The sequence below is a fragment of the Euleptes europaea genome, chromosome 3, assembly GCF_029931775.1.
Source record: "Euleptes europaea isolate rEulEur1 chromosome 3, rEulEur1.hap1, whole genome shotgun sequence".
NCBI classification, from domain to species: domain Eukaryota; kingdom Metazoa; phylum Chordata; class Lepidosauria; order Squamata; family Sphaerodactylidae; genus Euleptes; species Euleptes europaea.
The window spans coordinates 27,937,857-27,954,203 of record NC_079314.1 but is presented as its reverse complement, the minus strand read 5'-3'; the positions used below and the strand labels follow the sequence as shown (position 1 = coordinate 27,954,203).

Genomic DNA, 16,347 nt, shown 5'->3' with positions numbered 1-16,347 from the left:
GCAGAAGGCAGCATGAGCCCAAGGGATGTTTGCATCAGGGTGGATCTGATTTAAATCAAATAAAATTAAATCATGATTTAAATCACTAGTCAGTAAAACTAGATTTAAATCATTGTTTTCTATGCTCCTTTAAGACCTGCTGCCATTATAGGTTTTCTCCTCCAGGGAGAGAATAATATACACGCAAAGATCCCAAGACTTGTGGAGTGTTCTGCTCAAAAGGTTTCACTTTCATTTTTACTGCTTTCCCCTCCCTCCTCACACTTAGCTCCTTGTGCAGTTCTATTCCAATCCAAACTATCTTCTATTCATTGAATGTCTTGAAACTTAGCATCTGCCTCAAGTATATGAAAGAACGGCAGATTACATAAAGTAAAAAAAAAAAAAACATGCTTGTGTAGACCCCCCCCCCACAACACTGCTGAACTTTTATTAACTGTGTTTTATAAGAGTGAGGCAGGATTTGCCTTCCTTTGCTGACCTGACATTATACACAAGATAGAACATCATCATCAGATCATGGTTCTAAAAGAATTCCTTTCAGCCCGAAGGATCACTTTGTTAAGGAATTAATTTTTTTCTGGCCTATTTGGCAGCTCACTTGAACACATGAAACTTCCTTATACTGAATCAGACCCTTGGTCCATCCAAGTCAGTATTGTCTACTCAGACCTGCAGCAGCAGTTCCAGGGTCTCAGGCAGATAAAGGTCTTTCACATCACCTACTTGATTGGTCCCTTTAACTGGAGATGCCAGGGATTGAACCTGGGGCCTTCTGCATGCCAAGCAGATGCTCTACCACTGAGCCACAACCCCACCCCACTTGATACTAAAATTAATGATAAAATGTTTGCCCGTTTTTGTATGAAGCATGTTGACTCTTCACACACACACACACACACAGGATTTCCTTCTCAAGCTATGAAGTTGATGGCCTCTCTCTGTCTCCAACATCTTTTCATCAGAGATACTGCCTCTGAACATGGAGGTTTCACTTAGCTATCAGGGCTGCCAGCCATTGCTAGACCTATCCCCTCTGGATTTCACCTAAACTTTTACTAAAAGCCATTGATACCAGTGGCCGTCGCTGCATCATGAAGGAATCGCTTGCTCCGTAAAATTGCAGCTTCTTCCGTTTGTCCCAAAGCAACTTCCAAAAATAGCCTTAATTGGATGACTCCAAGAAGTACCATTATGGAAAGAAAAAGTAATGACTCCCCTGCCCCGACTTAAATTCCATGCAAAGTGCATATGCGCACAAAAATGTTTCCAGCCGACAGCACTTCTTTGCGAGAAAAGCATTCAAAAGAGGTACGGAGGGGCAGAATCTAATGTCTCAGAAGAACTCGAAGCGATATCGTTTTGAGACAGTGGTCCCCCCTCAGGAAATCCTGTACAAAACCCCCGAATTTGAGAGTGCCCTGCTACTGAAACGGTCTTTGTGAAGGTGCGCGTGCACACGCACGCACGGTGGAGATAAATTGGTAAAGGACAAAGGGCCTGTGGAGGGTGTGTGTGCATGCGGGCTAGAGCTGCGCTTGCACCTTGGCATGGCTTAGCAAAAGGCTTCGGCTTACATTCTGGCTAAAATATTCATGGGGAGGGGGGAGCCAGCCAAGGTAACCTGAGATGCCCTGCGACGCCTGTCATTCCCGATCGCAGTGATGAGACACTTGTGCAGCTGTATGTGAGCTGAAAGACACGGGGAGCTCAAGGAAGATAGTGCCAGGACACCTGCTACCTCTTCTGCCCTGCCAAAGCCAAGGTTGGGCTAGCTTGAGAAGGATCAGCCCCAATAAGATGCTGCAAGGTGTGCTATAGGCCTACAGCGGGGGCGGGGTTTTTCTGATTGAACACAGACAGGTGTTGGGGACACAGATGTGTTTGGCATCCGTGCCCTTTGAGGTGGAAAGCGACCCACAGGAATCCCCCGAGGTAAGAAGAGCCCTGCTGGATCAGACCAGTGGTCCATCTAGTCCAGCACCCTGTTTCACTCACTGGCCAACCAGTTGCCCTGGAGAACCAACAGGGTAGAGGAGCTGGGTGGCTGATGAAGTCAGGAAGAAGAAGAAGACCCAAGTTGAGTGCATTGCAGTAATCTAATAATTTAATCACTGTAGCTAATAGCCAGCGTGGTGTAGTGGTTAAGAGCAGTGGTTTGGAGCGGTGGAGTCTGATCTGGAGAACCGGGTTTGATTCCCAGCTCCTCCACAGGAGCGGCGGAGGCTAATCTGGTGAACTAGATTTGTTTCCCCACTCCTGCACACGAAGCCAGCTGGGTGACCTTGGGCAAGTTGCAGCTCTATTCAGAGCACTCTCAACCCCACCTACTTCACAGGTTGTCTTGTTGTGGGGAGGGGAAGGGAAGGTGATTGTAAGCCGGTTTGAGTCTCCCTTAAGTGGTAGAGAAAGTCGGCATATAAAAACCAACTCTTCTTCTTCTTCATTGGTGGACCTTTTCTCCATTAATCTATCGAACCCCTTTAGAAGACATCCATGATTGTGGCCATCACCACCTTCACAGGCAGTGAATTCCACTCATTGTATCATGGAGTACAAAAAGCATTCCCCTTTGGAAATGATGTCACACTATAGGCACAACTATATTTTTTTTCCTGCATTTCTCCCCTACTGGACCACTGGGGTGGGGGTGGGGGGTCAGGGGAGTTACAGGCACCCTAGGCCTGGCATCCAGTGCAGCAGAAGTATGTGGGGGAGGGGAACATGATCTCCTCTGTGCATGTGCAGAGGCTTTCTTGATCGGGGCCCACCAATTCATTTGCTGAACTATTATCTTTGATCTGGCAAGCAGAGTGTGGGAGAGGGGGAAGTCACCAAATTCGTGGTCACTTCCACTAAATGCCAGAGGCATGAACCCACACCTCCAGTTGGGGGATGGAAAGCCCTCAGGGGTCACCATAAGTCAGCTGCAGCTTGATGGAACCTTACATACACATACTTGCATTAGAGTGTTCAAAGCACTTCACACAATTCTCTCAGTTTTCCCTACAACAACCCTGTACAGCAGGCCACTATTATAATTCCCCATATTGCAAATGAGCGGCTGAGACAGTAGATTGCTTAAGGCCTCTGGGAGTTTGGAGGCAGAGGCAGCATAACAAACGAACTGTAATGACACAGTTCATAATTTAGACGCAACCACTGCGTAGCACTAGTTTATAGTCATATAGTACCTTTGAAAGAAGACAAACTAAAATGTTTTCTTGTCCACAACAACCTCAAAAGGGGCCTTATGCCCATTTTACAGACTGGGGAAAGAGGCCAGAGCCACTTTCTTCTGTAATTTTTGGGTCTGTACCAAGATGCAGGGAGCCCCGTGGCGCAGAGTGTTAAGCTGCAGTACTGCAGTCAAAGCTCTGCTCATGATCTGAGTTCGACCCCGACAGAAGCCGGTTTCAGGTAGCCGGCTCAAGACTGACTCCGCCTTCCATCCTTCCGAGGTCGGTCAAATGAGTACCCAAACTTGAGGGGTAAAGTGCAGACTGAGTAAATGTTGTGATGTGACATCACCCCACGGGACAGTAACAACCTAGTGCTTGCACAGGGGGACTACCTTTACCAAGAGATGGCTGAGTGGTCATTCTGGCTCTGTTTGAGAAATGCTGGCTTAGACAACTAGCCCAGCTATGACTTGGCAAGATGGCATCGGTAAAGCCCACCAAACATTGGTAAATGGATGCCACCGTGCAAACAGAGAGGGGCTGTGGCTCAGTTTTAGAGCATCTGCTTGGCATGCAGAAGGTCCCAGGTTCAATCCCAGGCATCTCCTGTTAAAGGGACTACGCAAATAGGTGATGTGAAAGACCTCTGCCTGAGACCCTGGAGAGCCGCTGCCGGTCTGAGTAGACAATACTGACATTGGCTGTTACCGCACTAGGTATTCCCAGCGATGTATCAAGAGTTTGGAAATGTTACAAAAAACATCGCTTTAAAAGGGTTTTTGGATGCCACTGTTAAAAAATGGTTGGAAGACGTCTTCACAGCTAAAGGGGCCAAACAAAAAGCGAACAGTATTTTTTTAACATTTCCAAACTCTTAATACATCGCTGGGAAAACCTAGCACGGTAACAGCCATTGATGGACCAAGGGTCCGATTCAGTATAAGGCAGCTTCGTGTGTTCAAAAGCTCCCTCTGCTGTACAAAAGCAATTGCTCTCCCTTGGGCAATTCCATGAAGCCTGCATCGCTCAGGGTGCACAAATTCCAGCCTGTGCCTCCTCATCTGGAGGAGATCAGGAGAGGAAGGAAAGGAATGTCCCGCTCTGCTCTAAACAATGGAAAGCTCAGAACTCTTCATCTGCCTGAGTAACCAGCGAGGGTGCCAGCACAAAGCCTGGGTGGCTTTGCACCATCAAAATAACACTAATGCCCAAACACAGCAGCCTAAGTCCTGCGAAAGATCGCAGAGGTCTCGAGCCTGGGGTGACTCAGCGGCCTCTGCAACCGAAAAGCAGGGAGCTGGGTTAGTCTTTTGATCCCTCCATTCCACATAAGGAGCCACGAAGCCACGCTTAGCCACATCCTGTCTGGCAGAGGAGCCGGGTGGAGCTCGCAAACAAAAGCAAAGTCAGCCTCCGCAAAGCAAAGTCAGCCTCCCCGCGCAAACCTTTGACTGTAAGTGTGTACTTTTTTGGGGGTGGGGGAGAGACCCAAGTACATTATGGCTGCTTCGGTGCCAAGCACGTCACAGGGCCTGACCATAGGCACTGGGGCCAGGGGTTAGGGGCCCTTACACCCGCATTTGCAGGACCCTTTCTTTTTGTAAAAATGAAAACCAGTGAAGGCTCTTAGTGGTTTTTACTTATGGAATGATAAGGAGAACCTCACCAACAGCACGTGACCCATTTGTTTAAAGGACATGAATGTAAACTGGTGGGTTCTTGGGGCCTGTTTTTAATTTTTATTGCAATTCAATAACTGGAAAAGTACCAGAGCATTTGCACCCAGGCGTCTGCTGTTCCACAGGGATTTCACTGCTCTTGCAATGCCTCCCATCTCTACAATTCTGGATACCAGATCAGCAAAGCGCAAGAGAATGAACCCTTCCCTAATGTCAGAATGGTAAAAATCAGCACAGTGTGTTGGCCGGAATACCAAATTAGTACGGAGGAGAGCTGGATCCAAATTTCCACTCTGCCATAAAGCTCACTGAGTCACTCTCTCTTGTACTGACCTACCTAACAGGGATGTTTTTTAAGTTGTTAGAGTACAAAAAAGAGGGTGAAACTGCAGGACTGGATCTTTTTTTTAAGTAATTATTTATTAAACCAAAAAAGGAAATACAAATGGTTAATTGGGAAACTGTTTAGGGCAAGTAAATGCATAATCTAAGTAAAGGGGACTATATGCTAATAAATACAGCAAGGAATAAACTATCTAATTACACCCGAATGTCTAAAAAGACCTAATGGCAATATCTAACTACAAAGCAAAACAAGAACTAATATAACAATAAGCTACAAAGATCTAGCCACAACAACTTGGGAAATAAATGATAGTACACAGTTGCAGGGCTGGATCTTGTGGGGGTCTGGGGAGGGCAAGCACCCCGGGTACAAGAAGTAGGGGGGCGGCAGCACAGGTATGGAGAAGAGGAGCACCGCCGCCGCAGCCTGGGTGCAGTTGCCTGCCCGCAGCCTGGCTGGTGCACGTGCCGCTGCCCAGCATGTAGCCGCCTGCCCTTCCTCGTCACCTGCGCCCATGCTGACAGCAGCTGCGTGCAAGGCCAGGGGGCGGGCGGGTGAGCACATGGTGGCACCACGGTGACCGCCCCTGGGCCACCAGCGCCTGGCTCCAGCGTGCACGTGGCACACACCCCTCCTTCCCTGCCCCACCCAGTCCACTCCTTCCCCCAGCTCCGTGCCTATGAAGTTGTGCATACCACCCTGCACTCCTTAGTGGAATGGATGGGGGTAAATAAATAAATGAACAAGTCATGACCTTAAGCAGATGATGAGAGGGAGGGCATCTAGGCCATCTTCTGGGCATGGAGTAGGGGTCACTGGGGGTGTGGGGGGGAAGGTAGTTGTGAATTTCCTGCATTGTGCAGGGGGTTGGACTAGATGACCCTGGGGCTCCCTTCCAACTCTATGATTCTATGATATACATCTCCAGTGCAGGCAGCCCCACCCCCACCAGGCTAGCGTTCCAAGCAATTCTGGGACACCAGCCCCATTACGATGCCCCAAACTTCTTATGCAAGAATCTGTTTATTTAGTTAGATATTAGTGCCCTGTCTTTTCTTCTCAGTGGGGACCCAAAGCAGCTTACAATAGCATTCACTTTTCCTTCCAGAAAAACAATGAGGGAAATCACTACTGCTGAATAGCCATATGTTGTTAGATCCTGCCCTGTAGCCACTGTGTGTAAATGAGTTGTCACATTCTATACAGGGAAATGCAAGCAGTTACCACTTGAGAGATTCAAAACAGATAAAAGGAAGTATTTCTTAACACAATGCTTAGTTAAATTGTGGAAATCCCTGCCCCAGGATGTGATGATGGCTGCCAACTTGGAAGGCTTTAGGGGAGTGGACATGTTCATGGAGGAGAGGGCTATCCATGGCTACTAGTCAAAATGGATACTAGTCATGATGCATACCTATTCTCTCCAGGAGCGGAGGAGCATGCCTTTTATATTAGGTTCTATGGAACACAGGCAGGATGGTGCTGCTGCAGTCCTCTTGTTTGGGGGCTTCCTAGAGGCACCTGGTTGGCCACTGTGTGAACAGACTGCTGGACTTGATGGGCCTTGGTCCGATCCAGCATGGCCTTTCTTACGTTCTTATGACAGTAGCACAACCTCCAGGTATGTGCGGACGAAGCTCACGAGTTGTATTTTACAGAAATGAATCCGAAGTTGCAAGAGGCAATTTTGCATATGTGGCTGGGAATGGATCTGAACTCTGGTTCAGTTCTGGCACTCTACCCACTTATCAGGCCTCCAAAGCAAACAAAGGGCCTGTTTGGAGAAGTGGGTTGGTAGATGAGGGGCAATCGCAAAACCTGTAACCGGCAGACAGAGGAAAATTGCAACTGGACAGAGGTCAGGACTGGCACAAAGATGAGTTTCGGCCCTCAAAACAAGGAAACCACAAACTCTTGTTAACTGTTTTGTTGGTTATTTTATACTTTGTAGGCATACGCCTAAAACAAACCTTAAGGGCAAGACTGACAAAAAGAGCCTGCAGCTGGATCAACCAGGAAGCTGGGAATCAACCATAGTTTGCTGAGGAGCACACACCCGGAGGAAAAGCTAGGTTAACTACTGTGTAAGTGCCGAAGCCACATTTCACAAAGGAGGAGGGTGGGCCAACAAACAGCAAGACCGTTGCCAGCTTCATATACATCGCCTCTCACCTCTTTCCTCTCAAGAGAATTCCTACTACAGGCATCCCTCGCTTTATTATGCTTTGCTTTATTGTGCTTCGCAAATATTGCATTTTCAAGCAAGTCTATCGCCACCATTTTCCCAAGAGCATGTGCTCACTTCGTGTCTCCCTGTCACGTAGGGTTGCCAGGTCCCTCTTCGTAACCGGCGGGAGGTTTTTGGGGCGGAGCCTGAGGAGGGCGTGGTTTGGGGAGGGGAGGGACTTTAATGCCATAGAGTCCAATTGCCCAAGTGGCCATTTTCTTCAGGTGAACTGATCGCTATCGGCTGGAGATCAGTTGAATTAGCAGGAGATCGCCTGCTGCTGCCTGGAGGTTGGCAACCCTACCATCACGTTTTGGTAATTCTCGCAATACTTCAAACTTTTTCATTAGTATTACAGTACATTTTTTAGACATAATGGTATTGCACCCTTAATAGACTACACAGCATATAAACATAACTTTTATATGCACTGGGAAACCACACAATTTGAGAGGCTCGCTTTATTGCGATATTCGCTTTGTTGAAGTGGTCCTGGAACCGAGCCCGCAATACCTCCGGGGTATGCTTGTATACACTGATAGAGAAGTCTGTGCTGCCCAGAGCATACACATACGTATGAAGGGAAGTCACATAGAGGAGGGTGCTGAGTTGTTTTCTGTTGCCCCAGAAGGTCGGACCAGAACCAACGGGTTGAAATTAAATCAAGAGTTTCCGTTTAGACATTAGGAAGAATTTTCTAACAGAGCGTTTTCTCAGTGGAACAGGCTTCCTCGGGAGGTGGTGAGCTCTCCTTCCCTGGATATTTTTAAGAAGAGGTTAGATGCCCATCCATTAGCAATGCTGATTCTATAACCTTAAGCAGATGATGACAGGGAGGGCATCTTGGCCATCTTCTGGGCATGGAGTACGGGTCACTGGTTGATGGGGGTGGGGGAGGTAGTTGTGAATTTCCTGCATTGTGCAGGAAGTTGGACTAGATGACTCTGGTGGTCCCTTCCGATTCTATGATACAACATCCAGACCAAGAACAGGAGCCCACAGATAGAAAAAGCTGGGGCTGTCAAATGCCGATGAGGTCTCTCCAAGGGCACAGCTGATAGCCTCTGGTACTTGAGAGAATCAAATTAGCTCCAAAAGGTTTGCCTGTCAAACAGCCTCAGGCGAGCCAGAGGAAAAGGCTCCAGGCCTGCTCTCCTAGCCATGACCTCCACATCCCAAACCTTTGCCCATGCGTCCTAACGCCTTGTGAAGGGAGTCACCCGCATGCTGCAGGTCTCCCCTCGAGGGACAAGGGCTGAAAGGTCTCTGCACTGTCAGCATAGTCTGGCCCTGATCCCCAGTGAGCAAGGGAGATTTATAGGATTGCCAGGTCCCTCTTTGCAACCGGCGGGGCCTGAGGAAGGGAGGGACTTCAAAGCCATAGAGTCCAATTGCCAAAGGGGCCATTTTCTCCAGGTGAGCTGATTTCTCTCGGCTGGAGATCAGTTGTAACAGCAGATCTCCAGCTAGTACCTGGAGGTTGGCAACCCTAGAGGTTTAGAACAGAAGACCTCAGTCTGGTGCGGTGTCCTCTTCACAAAGCCCCTCCCATTATACCTCAGAAAAAGGGAACTGACCCCTGTTCCCTCACCCCACACACAACAGAAAACGAGGAACCTACCCGGAGCCTAGAAGATGGAAGCAGGCCTAAACTAAACACCACCACCCATTGCCGATCTCCAGACAAGCCCAATGGCCAAGAACACCCATGCCGAGATTTCTGTGGGCCTGCTTCCTCTCTCTGCCTTGAGTCTTGATCACCTTTATTGATACTGGTACAGCAGCGCAGAAATAAGCTTATTTGCTAGGGGGTGGGGGTCTTTGTAATAAAGCCTCTAGAAGTCGTCTCCATAGATAAACCCATGCATTCAGTGCCAAGAAGACCCAGATGCCTGCTGAGTTCTTCCCCCGCCCCCCATTGCCACCATGTGCTCAAGAGTCACCAGTTCCACCGCAGCCCCCAAAATAAGCTGACTTGCCGGCATGTCCGTGCTGGCCAGGCCCCTGGCTTGTGGTGGAACGGCACCCTCCCCTCCCACTTGCTGATTCCATGATCCCTTCCCCACCCTCCCAGGCCACATTCTCACAGTCGGATTCTCCTCCATAGTTACACCAAAGTAGCATCTTCACTTTGCAAGCAACCCCAGAAGCACAACAACGTTCATCCAAAGGCTAAACCCACCCCAGATTGATTTCTTTTTTAGTACCACCGTTTCTCAACTTCATAAAAAGAATAATAAGAAGAATTTGGGTACTCTCATTCTGCAAAAGAATTTAAAAAAATCTAAGGCCTGTTAACAGAGTCGTCCTCTGGAGTGAAGGATGGTGAAATCCAACCCTAATGAAAGAAGGAGGGGGAGAGAGATTTAATAGCCTCTTGATAAAACACAAAACAAAAGGAAGCATTTTCAACGTGAGCTTGAAAAAGAAACCGTTTGCCTGCCTGCCACAGAAGAATCATGAGATTCTCAACATGGGGGTCCGCTGGTATGATTTTCAAACACCTGTCATGTTGTTTTTTTTTAAGTCCTTCCCACAACTGAGGACAAAGAAAACCCAGAAACCTAAGAGTTTCCACAGGAACTTTCAGTCGGGAGTCCACGAGGCCAGCAAACCGGGCTTTCTAGAGATCTCAAAAACAAAAGCACAGATCCAAAAAGCAATACTGGTGGGAAAAAAAACACACTATGAAATTTTAAATGTCCAAATTTAGAACCACCGCACACACACACACACACACACACCTCTGCCATGCGCAACCAGAGTGTGCAAGAGAATCAGGACTTGACCCTCACCGACAAGCAGAATATTTGTGTCTGGAAGGAAAATTGCCAAAATACACATGCAACTGGAAAGGCAGATAAGATTGGGACAAACTTTACTGGCAGGGACAGCAAAGTCTGGCAGGCTGCAGAAACCTTGGGGTGGGGAGGGGACTGGCGATCACCCCACCCCAGTAGCAGAAGCATGTAGCTCATGGTGGGGTTTGACCCAGCCCCTTTCCTTCGACTCTGTCCTCCCTGGCAAATCCCCAATGGCGTAGAGACGAAAGCGGGGCCAGGCCCGAGTCTCTGGCCCATCCCAAGGGCCGGCCTGGACGTGGCCCACTGTTACAGCAAAGGGGGAGATCTGACCTCACATCTCAGCCAGAAAAGGGAGCTGGGGGTCTTCATGTCTCTGTTGCCCCCACTCCAAAGCAGCTGCTAGAAGATGCCAATCTGGAATTGGGTAGGGTTTGGGAGAGAGGGTTATTTATAACCCCACCCCAAATCCAAATAAATCCAACAAATCCAAACGCCAATAACACCCCCCCCCAAAGTTAAATGCAAGGTCCCTCTTTTGCATCCACAAATCCAAGACTTCCCCCCCACAAGCCCTGTTGGTTCCAACAGCTACCACATCCCCCCCCCCGTCTACCCCACCAGCAACACACAAATGCATGCACAATGACCAAGCGATGAGTTCATACCGGGGGGGGGGGGGGGACAGAATTAAAGAGGTTGCACTTCAACTGGCTTGCCGCAGCAGACATCCCCAAACCCCCCCCCCTTCCCAGATCTGGAGGGAAGCCAGGAGAATCCCCTCCCTTCCTTTTTCTCGCTCTCCCCCCCGCAACAATTTGCAACATCATCCTCTGAAAAGACTCCTTGGCAGCAACAAATATTTACCCCGAAGATCATCCGGCTGTTGCTTCATAGCGGCGGCCTCTTCCCTCTTCTCCATGGCGCTTCCTTAGGGGAGGTGGGGTGGGGTAGGGTGGGGGGCTGTGATTTCTTCTCTCTCGCCGCCTCCTGCTTATGATTCCCCCAACCTCTGCTTTAAAACCAATTAAACTAGATGCATCAAATCTATATAGATCAGATAGATTTTTAAAATATATATAAGCATATACTATGTATCACGGCCTTTCTTCTTTTCCTTGTGGGCTCATTCTTCCGAGTTGAAGATGCTTTCCGTTTCCACGGCGGGGGGAGTCACCAATTTGCTCAGACCGAGAACACGGAGGGAAGCTTCTTCTAAAAACACGACGATGCAATTTTAAAAAATGTTTTTTCCCCCCCTAATCCCCTTCCCCAATTCAAAAATCTTGGGAGGAGGAGAGAGGCCCGCTCCCCTCTAAAAAAAAATCTTCTGTGGTTTTCTCCAGCGCTGTTGCAACCTGGAAGCAGCCAAAACTTTCCAAAGAGGAAAGAAAGAATCGAAGCAATAAATTAAAATTAAAAAAAAAAAAAAAAACCAGCCACACCGAATCATCAATCCATCCACCCCCTCCAGTTGCTTCGTTTGGAGCAGCTGATGCTGCAAAGAGACCGGGGAATCTGAACTATTGTACAGTGCCTGACTACTGGCCTAGCCTCGGAAGAGGAAGAAACCAAAACTGGGAGGGGGGAGGCTGGGATCATCCAAAGACTCCAGCCCGCCTCCCTCGCTAGGCATGAAGGAATAGGTACGATTTGCTGCCGTTGTTTTGAAAGCGCCATTTGTTGTGCAGATCTGTGATAGCGCTTGCCTATCCAAGCTTTCTTGCTTATATATATATATATATATTTACAAAAGGAAGTTTGGGAAAGTCCAGATTGGCAATCTTTCCCCCCCCCCTCTGCTTCTCCCACTTGGTCTCACCCATGGACATGGGGAGGCTATGTAGGGAAAGTTAGATTCTTTGCCTAGCAGCTGAATGGGTGACTCATTTAGCAAAAAAGAAAGGGGGGGGCTTGAACGGCCAGGGAGGAGGGGAGAAGATCCAACCCAGTTTGCTATGTGTGCTTTGCAAGAATTTGGAGGCCGGCATAACACACAGCCTTTGCTCAACGTAGCGCATCAGTTACTGGCGGCGGGGGGGACTCTTTTTCCTTCTCCTCCTCTTCTCAAAGACCCTCCAACAGGCGCTTTCCAGTGCAACAGCTGGCCTCTCCTCCCCCCCCCCCGTGTGCTTCTCTCCCACCCCCTCCGTTTCGCATGCTTCCCTCTTCCTGGTGTGATGAGTAATTTCATTTATTATAAACGCTCCCCACCTTAAAAACAAAAAAGCCCGGGGCAATTTATGACATCATCGTCAAAACACAAATCCATCAGATTTTTGTCAAAAGTTTAAATTTAAAGAAAAATGAGACCAGCCCAGCAGATGCTGTTTGTTTTATTATTATAATTTTAAAGCATTTTAAAAATCCCAGGAAAATGTGGCACAACCAAGAGCAAAAACATAAATAAAATATAGACGCTGTAACAGAATAATACAACACAGGGAAATGAGCTTCTGTGTTTATTAATGGATTTTAGAACATAGCATCTCTGAGCATGATAATAATATCTCTGAGGATATACTGAGTACTCTTGCACACAACCCAGAAGAAGTTTTTCATACCAATTGATGTAAAGCCGACTTTATCTCAACCCTTCACATTTCCCCCCTCCCCAGCAGGGTAAAACAGCTTATATTAATTGTCCACCGGCTGTTTGGTCCAGCAGATCTAGAATTTCTTTTAAATGGGGTCTTGTAGAAAAGGATGCCTTAATGTGGATAACCCAACTTAGCCTGATCTTGTCATATCTCAGTTGCTAAGGAGGATTGGCCCAGCCCCCCCCCCCCCCGCGCTAAATGGCCAGGACAGTTAACCCTAGTGATTGAAGCTGCAGTTTCCTGGAAGGAAGCCCAGTTGAATAAAATGGGACTTATTTCTGAGTAGACCTGTTAGGATTGCTTCCTGAGTCGATTCATCTACCTAATTGTATTTATAGCTTATCCTATCCAAAGACTTTGTGGGCAGTAGCATTGATATTATGAATCCTTTATACCCTATTCTGAATATAAAAAATGCTCTATGGGTTTTAAGTTGAATAACCACATTAAGTAGTGTGTCAATTGCATGGCCAAAAAAAAAAAAAGCGGCATTCTGTGATATTAAATCACAGCAAATCACTTCATAATCCTCATTTTTAGTTTTATTTCAGTTTTTCATTTATTTTGTTTATCCTCACCACTACCCTGTGGGGTAGCCTCTAAGTGTTCCTGTATTACCACAGGGAAACCAACAGTGCAGTCCTACGTAGAGTGAAATCCAAAGGACTTAGAAGGGTATAACTCTGGCACTATTAAGTTACTGCTGGAAGTAAGCCCTATTGAAAATCATGGCACTTACTTCTGAGTAGACCTGCTTAGGCTTGCTCCCTTAGAGAAATCAATTTGCCCAGTTAGTTCACTAGGGTTGCCAACCTCCAGGTAGTAGCTGGCGATCTCCTGCTATTACAACTGATCTCCAGCCGATAGAGATCAGTCCCCCTGGAGAAAATGGCTGCTTTGGCAATTGGACTCTATGGCACTGAAGTCCCTCCCCAAACCCCGCCTTCCTCAGGCTTCGCCCCTAAAACCTCCCTCAGGTAGCGAAGAAGGACCTGGCAACCTATAGTTCACAGAAGAGCTACAGTTGTGAACTAGAAGAGATGAGCCTTAACTCTGGGTGGGTCAGAGCGCAAGAGCTCTGCTGGATCAAAGATTAATGTAGCCCAGCAATCTGTTTCCAGCAATTGCTAATCAGAAGCATTCAACAGCTGTATTGACTGGTAAACTGCCTCCGATTATGGAGGCTCCATTAATCTATCACGGGTAACAGCCACCAAGAGACCTATCCTCCATGCATTCGTCTCACCCCCCTTTATGTATTTGAGCTAGCAGTAGCCAATTCTGTACGTTATTTATACGTTGCGGGAATAATTTTCCTTTCCAATGGCCAAGCAATTTCAGCTGACGATCCCCAGCTCTGTTGTTACGCAAGAAGACAAATATTTCTCACTGTACACACAATCAGCGCATGCTCTAAATACTTGGGGGGGGGGCAGATAGAGCAGGGATGGCAGCTCCAATAATTCATTTTCAGACCCAGAACAACCAGCAAGCCTGATGAGGGGAGATGATGTAAAAACAAGGCATGATGTCTTCTCCCACTCTCAGGAGTAACTTAGTCCTCCTGGAACTGATAATAGCTTCGGTTTTAAGGGGATGTTTATATCCCAGGATTTACACACGCATGCACACATAGCCTAACCTGGCCTAAGATCTGTGATCTCGACAGGAAAATTACTTTCTGCCTCAAGAAGAAAACAAACGCAAACTCTTGGAGGAGCCCAGCAAAACACCTGTGATCCAAAAGGCGCACTTGCTGTTTCCCTTCCCTTCATCCTTTCTCTTTTTTAAAACTGCCCCCCAATTTCCTCCCTTGCAGGAAAAACTGAAGGGTTTTTTTAAAGACACTTAATGTCCCTGCGTAATGGAAGAGAGAACCTCGCAGGACAATGCTTCTGGGGTATGATTAAGGGGGGATGACATGTGCTAGTGGGGCAGATAAGATTGGATAGCTTGCCTGTGCAGGGAACTGCCAGCAGCAGAAGAGGCAAACTCTAGGGCCTAGTTTAAGAAGGGCAGCCAGGAGTTCTGTGGCTGCAAAATAGGGTTGCCAACCTCCAGGTACTAGCTGGAGATCTCCTGCTATTACAACTGATCTCCAGCCGATAGAGATCAGTTCCCATGGAGAAAATGGCTGCCCCAAAACATTCTGCCAGTGGCTTAGAGGGACCTGGCAACCCTACTGCAAAACCCAAGGAGGAGTCTTGTGGCACTGTAAAGAAGAACAGAGTCCTTGTGGCGGATGCTCTTATGGGCTAAGTTAGGCCATAATACATCCATTCGTTTTTGATGTGCCACAAGAGGCCTGTCTTCTGGGTTTCATTTAATAATATCTATCTATAGACAGTTTGCCATATTTTTATCATGCCCTTCTAGAGTTGCTAGATCCCTCCTCTCCTCTGGCGGGAGGTTTTTGGGCACGGATCGTGTGCGCGCAGCCACTCTGATGTGATTGCATCACTTTCAGATTACACCCAGAAGTGCCGCATCATAAGGGGCCTTTTACCATTCAAACTCCCAGTTTGAGTGGTAAAAGGCCCCTCGCGATGCAGCACTTCCAGGTGTAAACGCATCACAATGGGCCTTTTACCACACGAATCGCGTGCGCACGGCCACGCCAACACGATCGTATCACTTCCGGTTTACTCCCAGTTTGAGTGGTAAAAGGCCCCTTGTGATGCGGCGCTTCCAGGGGTAAAGCGGAAGTGACATGCTGCGGTGGGCAGGTGCGTGTGCACGCTTGCCTGCCGACCCTCAGCTCGTCGGTGGGCAAGCAGAAATTTGAACCCAAATCTCCTCAGCGTCAAGCACAACATCCTGTCCGCTACACCACAGTCAGATTCAAGCCTGCCCAAATATCACATCCTCCAATCTGAAAGCCCTAAACAACAATAGCTCTGACCTGGCTGGCCCAGGCTAGCCTGATCTCATCAGATCTCAGAAGTTCAGCAGGGTTGGCCCTGGTCAGTATTTGGATGGGAGACCACCAAGGAGTCGTGACGTGGAGGCAGGCAATGGCAAACCACCTCTGAACGTCCCTTGCCTTGCAAACTCCATGGGTTGCAATAAGTCAGTTGTGACAGAGAAGCACAAAAACCCAAACCAACAATACATTTATATACAACAGGGGAAGTGGGAAGTGGGTGGGGCCAGGTAGGGCTTGTGCCCAGCAAGTCTTCTGATTGGCTGTGCAGGTTTTTGGAAATCTTGCTTTGGCGGCAGCTGCCACCACGGCACAAGGATCTACACTGTGTTACTGAAGTTAAGCTGTGGCAATAATTCTGCGCCTCCGCCTCCTGTGGCAACCCTTTTGTTGCTGCACCCACCATGCTGTGTCAGAATCTCAGATACGTCTACAGGCTCAAAAAGATTGGGGCGGGGGGCTGATGTACAACATTAGTGTTTCAATTAGGTACCTCCAGATGGGGCCTGGAGATCTCCCAGAATTACAACTGATATCCAAGTGACAGAGATCAGTTCCCCTGGAGAAAATGGCTGCTTTAGTGGACTCT

The 16,347-nt window shown here is 48.0% G+C and overlaps 1 protein-coding gene and 1 non-coding gene across 2 annotated transcripts in view; both read right to left on the bottom strand.

Moving 5' to 3' along the window:
• The window catches only part of MAP7D1 (MAP7 domain containing 1), an 80,165-nt gene extending 69,030 nt beyond the window's left edge, over positions 1–11,135 (bottom strand). The window contains exon 1 of the mRNA XM_056846229.1: positions 11,103–11,135. Within this exon, the coding sequence (XP_056702207.1) occupies positions 11,103–11,130 (28 nt within the window). The 5' untranslated portion in view covers positions 11,131–11,135. The remainder of the gene's footprint in view (positions 1–11,102) is intronic.
• Positions 745–816, bottom strand: TRNAA-GGC (transfer RNA alanine (anticodon GGC)). Its single transcript has one exon. It is a non-coding gene; the product is annotated as a tRNA-Ala (tRNA).
• Positions 11,136–16,347: the final 5,212 nt, after the last annotated feature.